Here is a 20900-nt window from a genome sequence, read left to right on the forward strand (position 1 = left end):
AACATACAAGTTTTAAACAAATAACATGTTATGACGTGATGAGTTTTGTTTGTAGTTAGCACCTACATTACATCTGACAAACTGTCACAGACCTGGGATTTGTGTTTACGACAGTAAAGGGCCCATGGGTCATCATGAGCCCTGATGAAGACCTAAAGGCTTCTTTCTTGCAGCGCCTGTATTGCTTTTATAAGCTTACATACTGCACCTTTAAAGCTGCTGCGAGAAACTGTCAGTTGTTATTGATTCTGGCAGCCCCTGTGGGCAAATACGGTAGTGTTAACACAGCTGTTAGCAGGATGCACAGCAACAAGGTAATGCATTTATTTGTGGCTATTTATTATTAATTACTGTGATGTTGCGATGCTAAAACAACTTTGTGTAAGTGCCGTACTGTACCACCAGACTACAGAACAACTTGTTTCCTCAGGCTGCCCTCAATATATCCTCAGCACTCTACCATAAAAAAGTTCCAACCAGGTACCAGTAATAACGACATAGAAATAGCCAACCCTCTCAATTATGGTCACGTTTGCTTATGTAGATCATAGAGAGGCATCTGTATTTAACAGAGTTAAAAGTCTCTTGTAGTACGTTTAAGTTAAACCAATATTAGCCACATAACAGTGCTATTAAAACGTTATGTGCTCAGGATGTTGATGAAGGTTCTCAGTCATTGTAACTCTAAGTCATTCTTAGCAGTGAGTGCATCGATTGTGAAATTAATCTGTCGCACTCTTTCATTGAGTAGCTGGTTTTGAGCCCTCTGAAGGATCCTTGTGGCCCTGTGTCCTTTCATGCTGAAACCAAGGTGTAAGCTCTTAGGAATTATCCTGTGTTGCCTGAGTCTTTCATACTCACGTACCAGTTGAAGGACATTCCTCCCACAATGGTAACCAACATGTTGATGAAGGTTCATCCAGGTCACGGTAATTCTACGATAGAGCACTTAAAAGTATATACTGAGGATTTAATTATAAAAATGAGTCTAAATAATGGAGAAAGTGAGGGCCCAACAGCATTATTTTGAAAAACAGGTTTATTTTCCTCTGTGCCACACAGCCACTATTTAAAAATAATATTCCCACAAAAGTCTCTACTCATTTCACAACATTCATAATAAAATACAGTTACTTCAAGTTTTCTGACTTCAGCTGTCTCGAGACGCCTCCGGTGGACCGTGACACTGTCCGACTCCCAGCTGGATTAAAGCCCAGTGCAGGTTTCCACAGGATGTCTGAGACGACTGGCTGAAGGAAATGCTTGGAGATGAAACACACTATATATGCACCATATCAGTTCTTTGCAGAGGAAATGCTTTAAAGAGTTTTACATTTTGTGAGAGGGTTTCCTACAGTATATTGTGCAGGACACACGTACAGTACGCACACTGAAAATACAAAAAGAACTCACTCCTCCGTACACTGTTGTGAGGTCAGAGGTCAGGCACTACAATACTGAGGAGACCACAGTGTTTTGAGTTGATATTCAGCACGGGTGAAGTACAGTACAAGACATATGAAGTGCTACAATCATCTTTATGCATTAACGATAATTTTAACAACTGTACTGTGTGTATTGTACACTGTATACATGTATACTGTATACATACATAGTGACAGTGATACCTCCTTGTATTTCACGCAGTTAACTCAAACGCAGTTGAACAGAAGAGCTGCTGGCACCTTCTATTCAAAAAGCTGTAAACAATTATTTTTTTTGATTGGCTTGTTCATTAAAAACAATATTCTGATTTTTTTTTTCTTAAAGCTGTGTGCCATTTCCTGCTTTTTCTTACAAAGGACCGACTGTAACATAAATACTTGAGAAAATAAATACACACATATTCACTAAACTAAAGTACTGATGATAAAAAAAAGTCTTTCTACAGAGGAAATCTATGTTTCCCCAAATACAATATTGAGTCCATGAGTCAGTGCGTTTTGATAAAGAAAACAGTATTGCACTTATTAATCCGTGAAGTGTCTTTTCTCAGCAGGAGAGCGCTTTCACACATTGCACATCAGTGTTATAACTGTGTATTGATTTAGTGTCACAGGTGAAGAGAAGGCCCCCAACACTAAAGATGAAGTCCGATATGTAGAGAGGAGCACAGAAAGTCTGCACTGTTTTTGAATTTTCTTTATTTTTCTTTCTTCATTTCAGCAGTTCAGTCCAGCGTTTGTCAAAAAAGCTCCTCATGCGGTGGCCGGCTCGTCCGATATCTGAATCATCCTCGTTAAATCTCTCACAGTTCTCAAACACCAGGTTCACGTCAACAATGAATGTTTCCAGATTTGGGTACCTGGAAATATTAAAAAAGGATTTCATTTTAGTTAAAATGCAGCAAGCTAATACATACATTTACATGCACGTAAAATCCACATGAAAAACATACATGTTTATAAAAAAAACAGAGTGAAATAAACATACTGGTTGTTGGTGAGCTTTTCTCTGATGGTGGAGAAGTCCATGGGCTTCTTGATGACCTTCCTGTATCCAGGGACAGCTTTGTGGTTGACCGGTGTGAGGAAGGGCCAAGCGTCCTGATGGGCCTCCAGCTCAGCCAGCAGAACACTGGAAAGAGTACAAGTGGTAGTACATATGAAATGACTGCGATAGGTTCATGACTGCACAAGGATAAATGTCTCGTATACATAAACATCACAGGAGCACATCTAAAAATTATGTATATTTAAGAAGAGTTAAAGTAAATGCTGTTAGAGGGTGCATGCAGTGAGTATGTGTTCATGAGTACCGGCATGTCGCCAGCCCATCTGTGTTGTCGTCTCTGGCCGTTTTGGCTTTCTTCGCGCAGGAGATGGGGCTGTCATGCCTGGCCTGGGAGCTGGGTGGGCTGTCGTCTCCTTTCCTCTTTTTGAACTCCTTGGTACCTTTCTTTGGCACGCTGTTGCTGCTGGCAGCCTCGTCTTTGATGAGCTCTCCTAGCGCAGATGGCTTACCATTTCGTTTTACCTCGCTGCTTTTCTTCCCTCCTCCAGCTGTTCGGCTCTGGTGCCTCCTGCTCCGGGGGGACTGACCACTTTCCTGAGTGGCAGAACACACAGAAGACACACAAAATGTATAATATTCAAATCAAATTAATTGCATATGTATAGCTATGATATCACTTGACTGCATAGGGTGCAGCCCCTTCAATCACAGTGGACTCATTTTATTAAATAAATGGATAAACACTCAGGGCATGCTGGTGTACCTTCGCTACACAAGTGGGACAAAACCAGTCGCCGTCAGGTACTGTGGTGATCTTGGGTTTATGGCAGTACGTGTGCCAGCCTTTGTCACAGGCATCACAGAGTAAGAGCAGTTCTTCATTATCCCCCTTTTGACAGAGCTGGCAGTGCTGAAAACACCAAATATATGTAGTTGTAAATTCAAATGAAGGTACGTTACTTTGAAAATGAGTGATTCATGTGATTCTGTGCAGCTAGACACACTGGATGATGTTAATTTGTTACTGATTGTGTTTTTATTTGATACGGTTATTGCCTGGAAATGATGTATTGTAAATTGAAGCTGCCAACACACCTTTCCTTTGTTCTCTCATTTTGCCTAACATCAAACATCCCTTTAAGGAACACAAGCCGGGCAGATTTATTGCGTTAGGTCTCTTGAAAATAATGAAGGTTACATCATTTTTAAGGATCAAATAAATTGAACAAACTAATCATTTATACAGTAGTTTTTATGAAATAGTACCAGAAGCTATGCAGTCTAAAAGATTGAGCCTCATAAACGAGAATATCTCTTATGTGAGTTTAACGTACGTTTAATGTATGATAAAACTATATAAACAAATATGTGGGAGAGAAATTAGGGATCACTAACCACTTTCATGATGGATCGTTCCCAGGTGATGGATTTCTGCAGCTGCTGAATGCAGAGTGACAGCTGAGCTGAGCTGCGGACTTCAGCGATGGCTTTACGCCACAACCTCATCCCTGGAGCCACTTCATCCTCGCTGCTTTGAGGTTAAAAAAAAGTGAGACTGTAGTGGAACCGTACAGCAATCGCATATACAGTCTGTTACATCATCACGCTAAAGAGACACTTGTTAAAGAAGCAGCAAACTGTGAGGTTAAGAATCTCTTATATGAGCGTGGGATGAACCTTCCCTTCACCACTAGAGGATGGTACATTGACACGATTCAGTCTGATCTGAAAGGTTGTACTTAAGGTCTCTTTAGGTACCTTCGCTCGATGTTCTTCTCCAGCTCTGCCAGCCTGACGACGGCCATATCGAGGGGATTGTTAGGCCGCCGCACCATGCTGCCAGGAAGTTCCTCCTGGCTTGTTTCTCTCCGTCTCGTCTTCTCTGGAGCAGAGGAAGAGAAGAGCTTGTGTTCATGATAAACCAGATCCTCCCTCTCTGACTGGGGCTCAGGATGCATCCAGCCCTGAGTGAGACATCATCAAATATGGTTATTGCAACACAGTATTTGATGATAAAAGTTAGAACATAAGGAGCTCCTCCATGCATAGATGGGTGATTTAAATCTACCTTGACCTGCAGACCAGCCGAGATGACTTTCCTCTCCAGATTCTCAACCTGCTGCAGCAGGCTGATGTCCACCTCCATGGCCTGCTCCTCAACGCACCAGCTCTCCACTGTCTCTTCACTCACCTCCTGCTTCTGCAGCTCTGCCACATCAATCGCTGTGACCACAGACACATACAAAGATTACGTAAACTAATGTCTATTAAAAGCAATCTCATTACGGCGCGTAAAGAGACAGGCACTACAACGGAGCGTTAAGACAGAGGGTGAATAGAGGTGCTGCCGCAATGGACAATATGAGAACATAAAGCTGTTTAAAGTTTGTAAACATTTTCCAGGAGACACAAAATAAAAGCATGAACCTGGAAATACGCACAATATAATACGTGCCTTTAATGTAGGAGTGACGATACTTTTATATCAGTTCATGACTACTGACTTAAAAAGAGCAGAAAAAATGTGGACCAACCATCTTTGCTGTTGGCACAGAGCTGGGTCATGTACTCCATATGTTTTTGGATCTGTTTCTGCAGGACCTTCTCTCTGATGCCTCGGCTATTGAGGGCCTTGACCAGACGGCGCAGTTCCTCCATGTCTGACACCCTCCACCAGCCACGCAGCATCTCTGCCAACACACATATGCACAAGAACTATTGTCACATAATTGTTTAATTCATAACAATGAGAGAAGTTGTATAACTCACTGATAGCCATCACAGCATGTATTCCACTTCTGTCTGTGCAGTTAATGTCTTTAATGCAGCATATTTAATTTGTGCATCTTGGCGATGAGCCATCCTTACCCTCGGGGATAGGCTGAGGACTGGGGCAGTCCTGGGTCTTGGCCACCTCCGCAGCAGGGAATGAGGCACGAGCGGGCTTGTCAGTCGGGGGCTCTGGGGTCTCACTCTTGTTGACAGAATTGTTATTTGCCAGGAAGAAGACCCTGTTCCCATTACCCTCTGCATGCTGGGAGGCCAGATTCAGCACGGGGGGTAGAGAAGTACCGGAGAAGGGCAGGCTGAGACTTGTTGCAATGCTGGACATGTCACACAGTGTCAGACTGCTCTGATGAACGCCAGACTTTACTTGCTGAGAGGGGAGATACAGATACTTTAAAAACCATTTTATTTCACTTCAAAACGCATGTGTAATGCTCTCCTGCAACAATTTTTAGAGTTTCTCATTCACTTGTAACATCTTGTAATGTGGAATAATACTTGCAACACATGTCGAAGCACAGTGTGATCTGAAATCATTGTGAGTGAGATGGAAGATAGAATTTTTGTTATCCACCAACCTGAAGGACAGACGATTGCATGTTATTGATTCCAGCAGGAGCACCGGAGCTGGTTGCAGTTGAGGGATTAGGGGAGAGGGAGGAGGGGGATTTGGTGCTGATGGTCTGCAGAGGAGAGGAAGAGGCTGGAGGGCTGGAGCCAGAGGTGACCGAGTCCTCGTCGCAAGGAGAGCGAGGAAAGAGGCTAAACCACTGGTTGCTCTTTTCCGTCAGTACCTTCGAGAGCTGGTCCTCATGAAGGATAGACTGAGGGCTGCCGGTTATCCAGGGGCTGCCTTTAAATGCTGAAGTATCTGTTTTATCCATCAGTCCCTGCTGAGAAGTGGCTGTCTGAGAGGTGGGATATGAGGGATAAGATGCAGTGGTGGGGACTTTAGCAGAAAGACTGTTGTGAGAATTGATGTCTGAATCTTGAGCCATTTTGGCCACTTCGAGGAGTTTGCTGAGCTTAGAGAAGGAGCCAGGTTTTTGGAGGAAGAGATTGAGGCTGTCTTGGTCTTGCTGGCTCTCTGATGTGGTTGCATCACCATCTGTGCCCAACTTTTTTGTCTCTTCTGGCTGCTCTTCTTTTACTCTGATCACCTGAGCAGTCCTTGGTATTTTCTTTTCTCTCTCCGCCTCTTCATAACCTGAGAAAGCATGAAAAAAATAAAGATCATCTCAGACAAAAGGCACAAAAAATATTCAAATTTCTGTTCTGTACGTAAAATCAGAGCCATCAGTTTTGTTTTGCACCTTCACCACTCTCCATGCCTTCCACAAAGATGCCGCCACACTGTGGAAGGACCCAGTAACGTCTCTTGTAGCGGTCCTGTCCGATCGTCATGGAGCGCAGCGACTGTGACGAGTCAAATAACTTCTGTCTGATCTGACTCTGTTGCTAAAGAGACAGAAAGTACAGCTAATAAATTCAATCATGGGCTGATCCTGAGAAAAAAAAGGATCTCAGAGGGTTTAATTTACCTTGTATGTTTTCTCTATCTGTTTCTCCAGCTCCTCCATGCTGGCTGAGTGTACGCTGTCGTCCTGGATGAAAATCTCTCATTAGTGTGAGGCCAGCAAACATTAACTTTAACAAATACTGATTTAGTCGCGGGCTTCTGTGACTTACCTCCTCTTCTATCATTTCTGCTTTCTTCCCCTTCTTTCCCACAGATTCTTCCTCTTCCTCATCGTCGTCGTCGTCTTCACTGTCGTCATCTTCGTCCTCTTCCTCCTCACTGTCGCCTTCTTTCCTCTTGGATTTGTTCCTGCTGGCTGTGGGGTTAACAAAGGTGTTGATGTCCTCTCCCCCCACGCTGCTGTCTCTCTTCCCCGTCTTCTTGGCGTGGATGCTCCTCAGTCTTTGAAGACAAAAATTGACTGTCAGCTTGTAGAGAACATGTGCAGTTCAGACAAAATCCAGATTGTTTCATCATTCGTTCAGTAACACAAGCTCTGCTAATAAACGATTACATGATACATATATACTCACTTGCGAAGCTTTCCCTCAACAACCCACTTGTCCTTCCTCAGGTTGGTCATGTGATCAATGTTTTTGTCGATCTCACTGCAAAGTATTAGATGATATTGAATCACTTGACTGTTACTGTGACCTTTATGTATAATATAAAAGAGCATGATGCGTTTGCAGCACTCTGCAGCGTGCACCAGATGTGTTTCAAAGTGTTTCGAGCACTAATGAAAAATTGATGACACATAGTTTGATGCAACCTTGTGAAACTGTCCATCAGACTGCGGTTTGTCAAATTCCTTTTGATACTTCTGTTATTTCATTAAAATTGAAGCCTACATGAATAAAACAAGATCATACTTTCCACTCTAAGGCACAGAGATTAACTTGTTGGCTTCAGGCACAAGAGGAATTTCTTGTTGAGGACCAATTATGTCAAAACTGATTCTATTTTTGCATGACTGTTCTCATACTGTACCTGTATTATCTGCTTATGCATTTTGTTTGCTTTTAATCACAATGCAGCAACTACTGTACCAATTATAATGTTTTTTAGTTTTCTAAGATGCCTTACAACATCAGACAAAGACTTCTGATGAAAGCCAGCCCTAACTCCTGTTACTGTACATTGTCCCTTTTCGAATAAGAAATAAAAAAGAAAGATTTTCACAGGCCGGCAATGATTTTTTTCTAACACAAACATGTCAAAGAACCAAAGTACCAAAGTGACCAAAAATGATTTATTTCAGTGGTAGTTTGGTATACCATCAATAGTCCAGGACCCTCACCTGATCACAGCCTTACTACAGCAGAGCTCATTAACCAGGAAGGCTAACATGGAGGCCTTCTGTGATGGGCTGTGGGCCTGAAAAGCCTTGGTCCTGAGGCTGAGGGCCAGAGCAGCCAGCTCTGTCTGCTCACAGTGACTCTGCATGTAGATCTGCAGGATCTCAGACACGTTGTCCCGGTTGATCCCCACATTAGTCAGGTGGTCCCCCAAGGCGGTCTTAGTCTGAGAGAAATGTGTTTCAAAAATGGAGTTTAGTCACAGTTAAAACCGGAATCTCTTTTTATATACTGTAACCCATGAGAGCAGAGCACAGGTGAAATGCCCATAAGAGTGCAAAGGGAGTCCTTGTGAGCAATTAACTCTGTTTGGTAAAGTAAGCAATGTTAAGTGCTTAAGTGACCCCCTGGGATGCGTCTGGGTTACATGGAGGATGTGCTGATTGTGATGAAACATTTACGCCTTCCTTGAATATCTCTTGTCCTTGTATGCACATCTCACTTAATGCACACACAGCCTCTTAATATGAGGAGATGTAGTAATGCAAAGCCACATACAATAAGGACAGCATGTACATATGGCTTTGGAGATTTAATAAATATATTTGTTTGAAATGCATATTTATACGGAACCCAAAGAGGCAAGTTAGCCATTTTCAATTTCTCATCCCTTTTGTCATTACCTTTTCCTTTTTTCAAATAAATTTTGGCAGGTGATAAAAAGTCCTTTTGCATTTTTGAAAGATTTAGAGGGTGATTTTTTTCCCCCCCAAGTGTTTCTTTTGTAACACAAGGTACACCATAGTGTGTTGCCAAGCTGTGCAATATCACTGTCATGTCTTGTGTTGGGACAAACACTTGGTCCTGACCAAAATAAAACCCAACAGTCACCTTCAAAGATGAAAGAAAGATTGAGATAATGTTTTAACAGATGGGGAAAAAAATAATAATAATAAAAAAGCTTCACCAGAATCATTCTTCTCACTTGCCTCACAGAGCATCCGTATAAATGTGTACTATCAGGCGTAAACACTGTCAATATTTCTTTATATGTGTGTTTCCTATATTGTCACAACTATGAGTTCTTTCATAAATCACTAAAATAACACAAACTAGTACTGCATTAATTACAGAAGCAGTGAAAACAATACATGAAGCAGTAAAAACATTTGTATTTGTAAGAGTTATGTCTGAATCGATATATTTCATGGGCAAATAGTAGCAGGTGTGTGCTTGATTTGTATGCATTCTGTGCATACATGTTAATTACAGCACAGGAACCATTTACACTTTAACAACCCTAAAAGCTGTAAAGGGTATTGAAAGACTCTCACCTTATGTCCAGCAGGTAAACCAGGATCACACACAGCTGAAGAGAGCAGGCTCACCAGCAGGTCCTGCAGCTTGCCCATATTGTCCCCAATGTTGAGCAACCCCTCTTGAAGGTCACTTAAGTTGAGCATGCTTGGATTTATGTCTAATCTCAGGACCTTCCCAAAGCTGCGGAGAAACTGCAGCACCATCAGGCAGTCGGAGAAGGTACTTCCTGGTAAGACCAGACCGGGGATCCGAGACAACTCTGGAAGTGGCTGAAGAGAAATACAAACAGGATTTTAAAAAAACAAATTACATAATTTCTATTTCTTAAAAGTTGCATCTACTCTCAGTCCATATCCGCCTCGATAATTAATCTAGAATTAAAAGGACTTGTACATGTAAAATATATTTCTGATCTACGGCTCCATTATGAACAGTCTAGACCTCTCAGATGGTCTGGGGCAGGTCTGCTTACTGTCCTCAGAGTCTAAAACTAAACACTGAGAACCAGCATTCAGTTTGCTGTATATGCTCCACATACCTGGGACCAACTACCAGAAAACTTTTACAATCAGGGCTTAAGTCTCCTATTTTCCACTGCATTTTCTATTTAATTTTGCTTGACTCTTTAAAATCCTATTTATGTGTCTGTTTCTTTTAATGCCTTTCTGTCTTATGCAAAGCACTTTCAATTGTTGTTGTAAGCTGCTGTACAAATAAACAAAGCAACTGATTTAATTTTGGTTGTACACGGTCCAGATAACATTTTTGTAATTCGTTATAGTCTTAACTCTTTTCTCAGTGTTAGAGAGAACTATGTGAAAGAAGTGTTCAAGATTATTTTAAAGACAGAGTTAAATACCTTTCCCAGTGTTTCTTATAGTGCTACCGTTACTTGTTTCAGACTACTTTGTCTGACAAGTCCTGTCATGAATGAAACCCAGAATATCTGATCAGTAATACTCTGCTTTGTGTTAGCCACTTGGTGGCAGTATTTTGACCAACACCTGCTTTCTTTTTAATCAATTCCAGATGCTTTCAGTGATATTATGCATCTATTTTGGTCGACCTGATAGTGAACAATGAAACCATAAATGTGTCAAAAGCATTTCTAATCTTCGTACCTATGGCTCCTACAATGATTATACTGATAGATTTTTCATGTTGGAAAAAAAACCCTGTGCTGGTGGAAAATCCAATCTTTTCACACACATATTTACTCCACAGATGGAGCCTATCCATGGCGACATACATGGACTCTCATTATTATCACCTGCCAGCAGCTCCACAGTTTGTGAATACCTTGTGATCTGCTAAACACATGTCTTCATTTGGCTTCTTCAGCTCCCTCGCTTTTTCCAGTTCCAGTCGTCTGAGCTCCAGTTTCCGCTCCTTGTTTAACCGTTTCTCATCCTTCTTCTCTTTCTTCAGACGCTCTTTCTCCTACAATCAAAGGAAATGTACAGACTGAAGCACTTTCACATGAAATTACTGCAGGAAAGAAAATGCATTTAAACAATGTACACAGGATGATCAGAACAGGAACATGTGAGCAGATCAGGTGTTACGCACCTCTGCCTTTTTACGGGCCTCCACGGCCTTCATGAGCATCATGTGCTGCCTGCGTCTCTCCCTCTCCTGGCAGAGTACAGACACACAGTTTTTATTCCATTCCCAGTTTGAAGAGAAAAGAGCTCATACGTGCAATACACAGGATGACCCCCAGACATGCATTATCAAAGAGGAAACAGATTGCAATCATTGCACAATGAAAATGTTGCACATTGTACAAAAGTTAAGGTGTAAAAACATTGAACCAAATGGAACACAATGACAAATGACAAAAAGCTTTATTGCAGATAGTGGTGCATACACAAAGCATAAGCTTAAAGTTAGAAACAGCAATTATTAATCTGAGCATATCGGCAAGCGGCAGACTGAAAAGTACAGGCCAAGAGTTTTAGAACTATTAACAGCAGCAAATAGTAAGTGTTACAGGGGCAAGCAAAGCACTGAATTTTTTAACAAATAATGAACAATGTCCTATGAAACTATCAAGCAGAGGTGAGAAGTAACAAAGTATAAATACTCTGTGATTGCAGTTAGGTAGATTTTTCAGGTATCTGTACTTTTACTCCCTACATTTGAACACAAATATCTGTACTTTCTACTACTTACATTCTCAGAACAGGCTTGTTAGTTTAGTTTTAATGCATTTGAGGGGGATTAATGATTATTTTTATTTTGCGTCATTGTAGGCCACTTCCCAACATCACAAAACTGATTTGAAACAATCGGTGCATATCACACACGGCGGATGGAGCATACGTAATGATGCAAAAGACGTAACAAGACAGAAACAAAGCCAAAATGTCGGTATTCGACGTCCTGGGAATGAGACTCAACAATCAACTATTTTTGTGGTGTGTTCAGGAGCAGCTGGGACAAATCCTACTGATTCTACCTTTAAGTTCATTAGTCTTTGAATTATACGAACAGGGTATATGCAGGAATCCTGAAGTTAAATTCAATACCTTTTAAACTTTTTTAAAGACCCTCTCAATACATTTTAAGACTACTTTATGTACTCAACATATACTATCTTTGTATGCCTTACAGCCAAGATATATTTAGTGCAAATAATAATGATAATGAACAACTATGATAAACATTTAAATCTCAAATGACTAAAAACTTATTAAGTAGAATATTTTGTTTCCATTGACTCGTTGCTGAAAATCACTGGCGAGAACACAAACTAAATATTGACTTTTCTCAGGTGATAGAATAGATTATAAAGTTGGCTCACATGCTGCCAAGTAAGAGGATTTTGAGTATCTAAATTGAATCAATCCGAAACAAAAACACTGCTCTTTCAGGCTATCGGAGTGCTTTGCATCCTGTTATACTTCTACGGAGCCAGGGCATTTTCGATCATATCAGGTATATAATGGATGTGTTTTCTCAGAAAGACAAATAGCGCAGACGTATGCAGTGCACTGTTCTGGAAAAGCCATGCGGAAGGATGTAGTATGACTGCAGCCAACGCTACACTTTACGCAATGCTATGATGGCAACCATTTATCACAACACGTTCACAATATGCTGTTAAATGTACAGAAACAAACATACCCATACCATATCTAGTCTATGCCTCTCCAACTCCTGGGAGAAAGAGTTGGCAAAGTATTAAGAAATAGAAGATCACACAAGAAAAACAATGCACGAAAAAAATCCAACCAATAGTGAGCTGAAATTAAAAAATACACCCAGGAATCCCAAAGCATAATTTGACAGAATATATTGTACAAAATAATGATCAGGATCATTAGTTAGAGACCATCTCCAAGACATCAGCTCGAGCACAGAGTAAGAATGGCTTTGTTATAATGTGGATGTGGACAAAATGCCTACCTGGTGCTTCAGTATGACAGCTTGCAGTCTTCGCAACTCCTTCTCCTTTCAGGAAAAAAAGGATAAACTCTTTTAGAAACCAAAGCACTCACAGTACACACAGATACACACAGATACACACAGATACACACAGATACACATGAATGTCTGGCCTTCTCATAATGAACATCACGCTAAAATTCCAGGCGTCACTGGTCTAATTTATGTGAACACTTTTGATCCGGAGTAGATCTATCCTCTCTTTAATGGACAAGCAGGGGCAAAGGACCGAGAGGTATGAGGGGCATTTGAGGCAGTTGAACAAGCAAGTAGGCGGACTTCAATCAGTTTAAGATGAGAAGCAACAGATTACAATCACACTTTTGCACATCTTTCTCACCTTGTTTCGCTTCTCGGCCTCCATTATTTTTGCATTGGCTGCTTCTTCCTTCTTCCGTCTTTTCGCCTGTACATGCAAAACAGGTGTCAAGGTCATGCAACAGCGGCAACTGACAGACTCATTTTAAAACACATACAGCAAATACACCACAGGGAAGATTTGAATGAATAGAAATTTGATTGAAGCAACAAATTCTGATGAATGAGAATTAGCTGAGATAATTTACTTAATTAAAAAAATCAAATGAAAAGTATCTTAAAATTATAAAATACATATTAATCCGGTTCGTAAAAGAGATATTAATTAAGCGTTGTACAGTACTTCATATTATGTATACGTTTGCAAGATTGCTTTTTTCCCCCCAATCTGTTTGACAGTTAATGCCGTCAATAAAGAATATTCCACAGAAAGTTGAATAGAGCCAGTTGCTGACTGATAACGATAAGTCTAACATACTGAAATCTTGAGCAATGAGACGATTATTTCCTTCCATTAACACTGAAAGACAAATTGGCTGCAGTTATTATGAAACACCAGCAGGCAGCAAGAATAAATTAAGTAAAATTTCTATCAGTAATTATAGCCCCAACAAAATCCTGTTAAGAGCTGCTTGCCAAGCGTGTCAACTGAAATTTGATTTATAAAAGCTAAAATACTTCACAGCTTCTATTAGTGAGCGAATGCAAAATAGGTATTTCACCTAGCCATGGTAAACTCTGGGCCACCTCTTACTTAATGAAATACTGTATTTTGTATTAAGCTCCATCATGGTCTGAGGAGATTTTCATATTCAATGGCACTTTTGCAAAAAACCAATTAAGCATTAGTCACATGTACTCACTAGATGTGACGAAAAGCAGGAGCACATAATTTAGGAATAGCCTTTGGTTGGGTTTTTTAAAAAATCCTATCAACAGCAGAAAGGAAGTGTTTTAGAATGTTTCTGCAATAACTTTCAGGACGAACCTCGAGAATTTGCTGTGCACGGAGTTCTTTCTCCATACGAATTTGCTGAATGCGCTTGATCTTCTCCTGGTAAAAGGATGAGGGCAAGATCAAATGAATTAACTGTTAAGTCATGCATGTTATAGAGTGGCGGGGGGAGGGGGGAGCAGGGTGAAGCACAGTGGGTCTATGCAGATGAGGAAGGTGCACCATTTCGAAGGATGGCAACTTCCTTTAAGGATTTCAAAAGCAATTCAAGAGTGCTTAAAACCTTTTCACCTTGAGGCACAAACTGGATATGAACAGAGCAGCTGCAGATGGTTATGCAAGGAAAATTAAACAATGCACGCAAAGAAAAAGCCTTACTTGCTGTTTAAGAATCTTCATCTGCTCCCTCTTTTTCCTCCTCTCCTCTGCAGCCATCATTGCTGGAAGACACAAACAAATTAGGCTTGAACACAACATTATGATGTAGTGTTAGATTCTGACTAGACAGCAGCTGTTTACCTTGTTGCTTCTTTGCCTCCTTGGCTGCTTGTGCCATGGCCTGCTTCTCCAGTTTTCTCATCATTTTGATCTGAGCCGCCTGTCGAGCTATTTCTGCAACATGATGAAACGTGTTACCGAAATCACAGATACTTTTAAGTTAAGAAATTTTATGAAAAACTGACCAGCGGGTACTCTCTAGAGAAGTTTTTTTGCAACAAGGTAATGTGTAATAATGGCGAACAGACCATTAAGAAATAAACTTTGCTGACTCCTCTGACATGGTTTTTACTATATGTATATAAAGTATCAGGAAGTGATATGACTTTAGCTTCATTTGGCCAATTAACCTTCCAAAAAAGATAAATGCACCAAACCACTATGTGAAAATAACTTCTACTTAATGGTTGATTTTCTCCTGAACAGATGCCACTGACAGTTTTCTAAGATGCAAACTGACCTTGAGCCTCTAGTTTGCGTAGCAGCTTGGCATCACTGACATCTTGGAAGTTATTTTCACCAATATTAAGCGGATGAGACTTCCACTGTCTAGCCCCGGAGGCTTCGCCTATCGACTGGTGCTCTGACTTTGTGCAGCGGCTGCGCCTCCCATCCATCGCTATGATACTGGGAGTGATCTCCTCCTCTGCCAGCAAGAACCACTGTAAACCCTGGATTATTATTAGAAGAAAAAAAGACACATTTAAAACAAAAACAAACAAAACTTCTCATCTCATCATTGCCTTTATTGATGGATTTTCACTTTGACTTGAGTAACTACCTACAGCTACAGCTTTGGGGCTTTAAAACACAGTACTTTTCCTACATTAACAACCCAAATTTTCATGCTTTCAATGTATTGAAAATGCAACTCAAATTAAAATTATGAACCTGAAAATGAGCATACAGTAATATGTCTCCTATAATATAATGAACATCTGAGAAAAATGTATATGCTTTGGTCTCAACTACAATGTGAGTGTAACTGAATTATCTCTCAGACAAAACATACACAGATGTGGGCTTTTTAGTAAAGCTATAAAAATGCCATGTTTTTGCAGAATTAGTCCTTCAAGTATGAACTAGAGGTCAAACAAAACACAAAAACAAATAGAAAGTTACCTCTGGTCCTTCTCTGGCTTCATAGAAGTCACCAACTTTAATTTTTGTACTGAAGCTGAAGTTATCCCGTGAGATTTGAGTTATTCCATTGCGGAGTAAATACTGCAGACAAAAGAAAAATGTGTATTAATTAAAGCAGTGGAACCTTCAGCCATATTAACTGGTCCATCACTCCCCCCCACCGAGGGCAATTATATAATGCTATACTGATGCAGTGAGCATGTGCAGTTGTTTTTTTTAATACATGTTTTAGATTTACCTTCATTACATCAGGATACTGACGCAGCTTCTTCCCACATGGAGCAAAGTAAGCTACCTCTCCTTGTAGACGACCTGCCACAGACCTGATTCGGGTCTCCCTCTGCCAGCTGAGAAGAAATTAGTACATACATAGTTAATACATGAACAATATCATAACCACTGTGCAGTGTGCCGTTTTCACTCATCATTAATATACATGTTATATCCTGAATGTTTCTAGCACCAATATTGGGACAGATTATACATATTATCCTATTATTCACAACAGGAAACGAGACAAAATGATGTCTGTACAGCTGTGTATTGTGCAGTCTGTGGCCTTGTCGTCCTCTGACCCTTTCAGTAATCACACCCCTCAATGGCCATGTGCCAAATGGGGCAACCCCTCAGTTCCCATGAGCTCCGCTGGAGAGCAGCCATGACTTACAGAACAGACATGTAGGCTGCTGCTCCTCCAGACAGAGCAGGGGGCTGAAATATGGGCTTGTGGCCTCTGTTTCCTGTGAACCTCCTGATGAAAAACATCCCCAGGAGATGAAAGGCGCTCTGATCCGAGGCTGCAGAATTTGTGGGCAGGGAGCTGCTAATGTTGCATGTCTGTGTTGCAGGCTGGGTGCAATTAACCCCTTGATGCTGAACCGCTGGGCCTCAATTCATTTCCTGCCCACTGTGACTTACTGCTTAAGACGGGGGATTTTCAGGCCCCTGAAAAGAAGGCTAGGATGTTTTTTGTGGTCTACTTCTATTTAGCTCCTGATCAAGACACCACTGTGCTCAAATCAGGAACTCTAATGGTGCTTTCTCAAAACATTTACAGTATTTACCCTGAGAGCACTGTCTGATTCTTTCCCAATTTCACATATATTCACACATTTTTGCCCACTTCTGCACATGGATTTGCTGATGACAAATGGTAATCTTGCCAATGGACTAATGGCTTAAATTGCTGAGAGAATAGACTGTTTTGTATAATTTCTTATTGGGTAAAGAGTTGTCAACACTGAAACCTCTCTAAAACACATTTCTGTTCTATGTGGCAAACCCGGAGATATGATAATATTTGCCATGGGAGATCATGTGTCCTACGCTGCTCCACAAAGTAAAGATGACTGCAGATGACCTTTTACGATAGGTCACTTGTCAGCCTTCAGTGAGCTGACATTTCACTGTAACGCCAGTTGCATAAACACAAACAATGCAGGAAGTGTAACAGGAAGAACAAATGGAACATGGTGAAACCATAAAAAGTTTGTGTTTGTCTTAATATGAAGTGCATGCACGATATCTCACCCAAACTCAAGAGGCAACCGCAGCGCTCTCTCATCCGTTACTCTCCTCCTCTTCCCTGATCCTGGAAAACAAGAGAAATGACTCAGCGCTTTTGGCACCTCAAAGGGGACCTGAGCAGAAACACAGACCTGCCATATTTATAGATATATCCACTAGACAAAATAAGGAGGGTATCAAACCCCCAAAATAGGTAAACCCTGTCAGACATTTACATTTATTGTGTATAAATGTTTGACATAATGTATAGCAAAATTTACTTTGTATGACTTCACTTAAAAGGTACTATGTGAATTTTTCAGAAAATCCTTGATATTAATGACACCGGTGGCAGTTAAGTGAACAGCAGGCAGCATCCTGTTGGTCACACACATGCTCACACTCTGTGGGCCAAGTGAGAATCCTGTGTCATTTTTCCACCAGCAATTTTGGATGCGCCAAATCAAACAAAACCGCGACGATTCGGTTTTCCATCACCAGTTTTACTGCGCCGAGTTGAGCCTGGCCGTGCTTACGATGTACCTGTTCTGGAGTAGGGCCAAGCTGGGCCCGCTTTGCCTCCAAGCGGGCTGCAATAGTCATTTTGCAAAAACAGTGACATGACTTACATGAGACTGAACGCAATTCACCAGCATCATGTTCATAGTTGAGGTAAATAAAGTTACTCTGTTAGTGTTAGTTTGAATTGAATTCCCTGATGTTAACCCTAGTTTTCCCCTGCTCCCATTTGGCCAGAAAAGCTCCTCTTAATAACAGACTCTACTTCTAAACTAATGTTAGCCAACATTAGCCAGCTAAAACCACAATATCAAAACATATTTTGCAATCTGTGCAGTAATGTTAGCTTTGACTTTGGACTTTTGTGTTTTTGTTGTGGTGGTTGGGGATCGTTCGATGACAATTTTTTAAGCTAATGTTTGCTAGTCCTGCACACTGTTGATGCTGTAGCTGTGATTATGAATCCCTCTGATTGGCTTACCCTGGTATTCTTATGCTAACCCAGTTTAGATGAAACCACAGCAAATTTAACATTAGTGTTAACGTTATATCTGAGGAACTCAGAGTTAACAGTTTGAGTCAAGCATAGAGCTGAATCTTCTGGTTGTGCCTGTGTTTTTCTATCTGTTGGTTTGTAAAAGAAACAGCCAGCTGCCCGGTGCTGATACAGCGGCTTGTGACAGTTTTCCTGGTTGACAGAACGACCTGTTCAGCTCTAACAGCGGTTTAAATCCATTCACATATTATCAACACAAAGCGATTAATGTCATGTACAGTAAATGCTTCACATAGTACCTTTTAATGACCATACAACCAGGGCTAGTTTTATTTGTTTTGTGGTAGAACACAGTAGGTTAGCTCAATTCAGGGTCAGCAATACCCTATAGGCATGGACATTAACATAAAATACTAGACAAACAATATTCAAACCTTTTGAAACAAAAGAGAAGAGAAAAACACAAGAAGAGAGCTTGTACAGCGACAAGCCTGTTGTTGGTGTAAAATAAACCATCAAAATTTCTAATTGTATAAATGTAAACATGTTTCTCTAAGATCAAGAGTAATTCATGGCAATAGCTGTGACAAGATTCTTCTATTACTCCATAGTAGGACTAAATGGTACAAGAAATTAATACTATCCCATTATGTCAAGTCAGATTCTGGCTCCGTTAGTAACATAATATGCTCCGTGACTCATTCGGTATCCGATGTATAAAGCATCTGCCTGGATTATTAAAGCAAATGCTGCTGCGGACAATCAAAACAATGACGCAACCAATTTCTTCCAGAGAGCTCATTGTAACTGGAACTACTGAGAAATGAGCAACCATGTTTTCATACTGGAAAAATATGCATCCTTTTCCACAGAAAGAAAGGTGGGAGGACAAAAAAGCCTGGACTACCAACTAAACACAGAGGGGGGGGGGGGGGATTTTCACCATGCTGACTAAGGTCATGATTCTGCTTTGTTATCTTAGTAACACTTTCCTAAAAGCTTGAAAAAGTTGACAATGTTTTTGGTCTTTTAGTACACAGATTTGTTACCTGGCAATGTGGCAAATGAGAAGGATGGCGAGATGGAGCTGTGGTTACTCAGTGCTCCTAAGCTGGTCACTGCGGTGGCATTGAGCAGGCTACTCGGTAAACTAGGAGGCTTGATGATCTGCAGGTTGAGCAGGGAGCAGTTGGCCGAGACTTTCTTAGAGGCCTTGTGAGCGGACAGGGACGTTTTAGCGAGTTTCTGAGGAGTCCTCTCCGTGTCGCTATCTGCTTCGGTCTCACCACGCTCTTTCGTATCATCCTCTGAGCCATCAGAGTCGCTCTCCAGATTGCTCTCCGACTCTGCAGGGGATTCCAGTGTGATAGAGAGAAATGATATCCTAATTAGCATTCTTCTCACAACCAGACCATACAGTACAGAGGGCTGCTAATTTCTAGAAGAAGCCTCATTTAGCAGCTTATATCTGAAGTAACACGTCACAAATGGCATTTTATTATCGAATTAAAGAAAGGAAGAAAGGCCTGTTCAATCTAACCTGACAGGCTGCTGCCAGAATCTTCATCTTCAATATCATCCCCATCATCGTCATCATAGTCATCTCCTAAAGAGTCGTCTGAGTCTTTGCTGCTGTGGATATCAGACTCACTGCTCCGGACCAGGTCTACAGGTGGACAGGATGAGTTGCTTTTAGAGAGGCTCTTGGGACTCTTCCTTGGTGTGTGAGCAACACCAGATGAGGCAGAAGATTTGAGCGAGGAAGCAGATCTCCGCGTAATATCCTTGGTACTAGTGCTCAAGTTGATAGGCATGGGATACGGAGGGCTGGTGGCTGCATGGAGGGGTTTGCTAGCAGGGACGCTGCTCTGGCTGCGAGGTTTAGTGATGAGGGCCAAGGGGGCATCCTGAACTGCAGTGTGGATCACTCCATTAGGGTGGTGGTGGTTCAGGAATGGATTGTTGTCATTGCTGTGTGGGAGAGACGGTAAATGATTGCTCAATGTATCCGAGAAATGTGGCAGAGACAATACGGATGCTGAATTGTTGTGACTTTTATACCAGTTCTGGCTCTTGGGTCGCAAAGAGAACACTTGCTCCACAGAGTCCTTGGAATGGAGGGGCTTCATGTATAAAAATGAAAAAGAAAGGGAAACAAAGAAAAAAAGGAAGTAATTACACAAACTGTCAGTCACATTACATTGCTGTGGGCTGTGAATGAAAGAATTTAAGGTGTAATAAGAGACAGGGACAATGAAGAGCAGACTCAAGCCTGTCAACAACAGTGAAGAAAAAAAGGCGGCTGTGGAAAATATTTTCAAATTGTTTGGCTTAGTGCCATCGTGCGACTTTAGCTGTCATCTTGTATTTGTTGCTATTGTTATGCTCTGGCAATCAAAAGCCTGTATTTAATGTACCACCATCATATGAATTAAAAACCTCTTGTTATTGACAAATTCCCCTCCTTTTTAAAATACTGACAATAACAGAGTCCTTTAAAAGAGGCCGATTTCTCTCTCTTGATAACAAACATCCCAAAGCATAACAGAGCTAATTGCTTGTCAATTTTGTGAAGCATCCCCAGTGGAGCTAAACACACTGTCACGTCTAGTCATGTGGCGGTCAGACTCGTATGTA

General features: G+C 41.1%; 1 protein-coding gene across 7 annotated transcripts in view; it reads right to left on the reverse strand.

Annotated features, from left to right (window-relative positions):
• Positions 1-1020: 1020 nt before the first annotated feature.
• The window catches only part of baz2bb (bromodomain adjacent to zinc finger domain, 2Bb), a 53811-nt gene continuing 33931 nt past the window's right edge, over positions 1021-20900 (reverse strand). For 3 of the 7 annotated variants that reach the window (XM_084361271.1, XM_084361277.1, XM_084361272.1), the window contains 31 exons: positions 20325-20386; positions 19804-20234; positions 19313-19609; positions 17273-17333; positions 15981-16089; positions 15722-15823; positions 15060-15270; positions 14621-14713; positions 14480-14541; positions 14135-14200; positions 13169-13234; positions 12790-12834; positions 12514-12540; positions 10948-11013; positions 10678-10818; positions 9393-9647; positions 8061-8284; positions 7294-7368; positions 6931-7162; positions 6783-6845; positions 6555-6699; positions 5820-6448; positions 5323-5611; positions 4989-5144; positions 4523-4677; positions 4213-4418; positions 3850-3985; positions 3218-3364; positions 2759-3048; positions 2434-2577; positions 1021-2305 (listed from right to left, as the gene is read on the reverse strand). In XM_084361271.1, the coding sequence (XP_084217397.1) occupies positions 2158-2305; positions 2434-2577; positions 2759-3048; positions 3218-3364; positions 3850-3985; positions 4213-4418; positions 4523-4677; positions 4989-5144; positions 5323-5611; positions 5820-6448; positions 6555-6699; positions 6783-6845; positions 6931-7162; positions 7294-7368; positions 8061-8284; positions 9393-9647; positions 10678-10818; positions 10948-11013; positions 12514-12540; positions 12790-12834; positions 13169-13234; positions 14135-14200; positions 14480-14541; positions 14621-14713; positions 15060-15270; positions 15722-15823; positions 15981-16089; positions 17273-17333; positions 19313-19609; positions 19804-20234; positions 20325-20386 (5133 nt within the window). In that variant the 3' untranslated portion in view covers positions 1021-2157. The remainder of the gene's footprint in view (positions 2306-2433; positions 2578-2758; positions 3049-3217; positions 3365-3849; positions 3986-4212; positions 4419-4522; positions 4678-4988; positions 5145-5322; positions 5612-5819; positions 6449-6554; positions 6700-6782; positions 6846-6930; positions 7163-7293; positions 7369-8060; positions 8285-9392; positions 9648-10677; positions 10819-10947; positions 11014-12513; positions 12541-12789; positions 12835-13168; positions 13235-14134; positions 14201-14479; positions 14542-14620; positions 14714-15059; positions 15271-15721; positions 15824-15980; positions 16090-17272; positions 17334-19312; positions 19610-19803; positions 20235-20324; positions 20387-20900) is intronic. The other 4 variants (XM_084361274.1, XM_084361273.1, XM_084361276.1 and 1 more) reach the window with 4 other exon arrangements.

Source organism: Pagrus pagrus (genome assembly GCF_965226575.1).
Source record: "Pagrus pagrus genome assembly, chromosome: 9".
Classification (NCBI taxonomy): Eukaryota; Metazoa; Chordata; class Actinopteri; order Spariformes; family Sparidae; genus Pagrus; species Pagrus pagrus.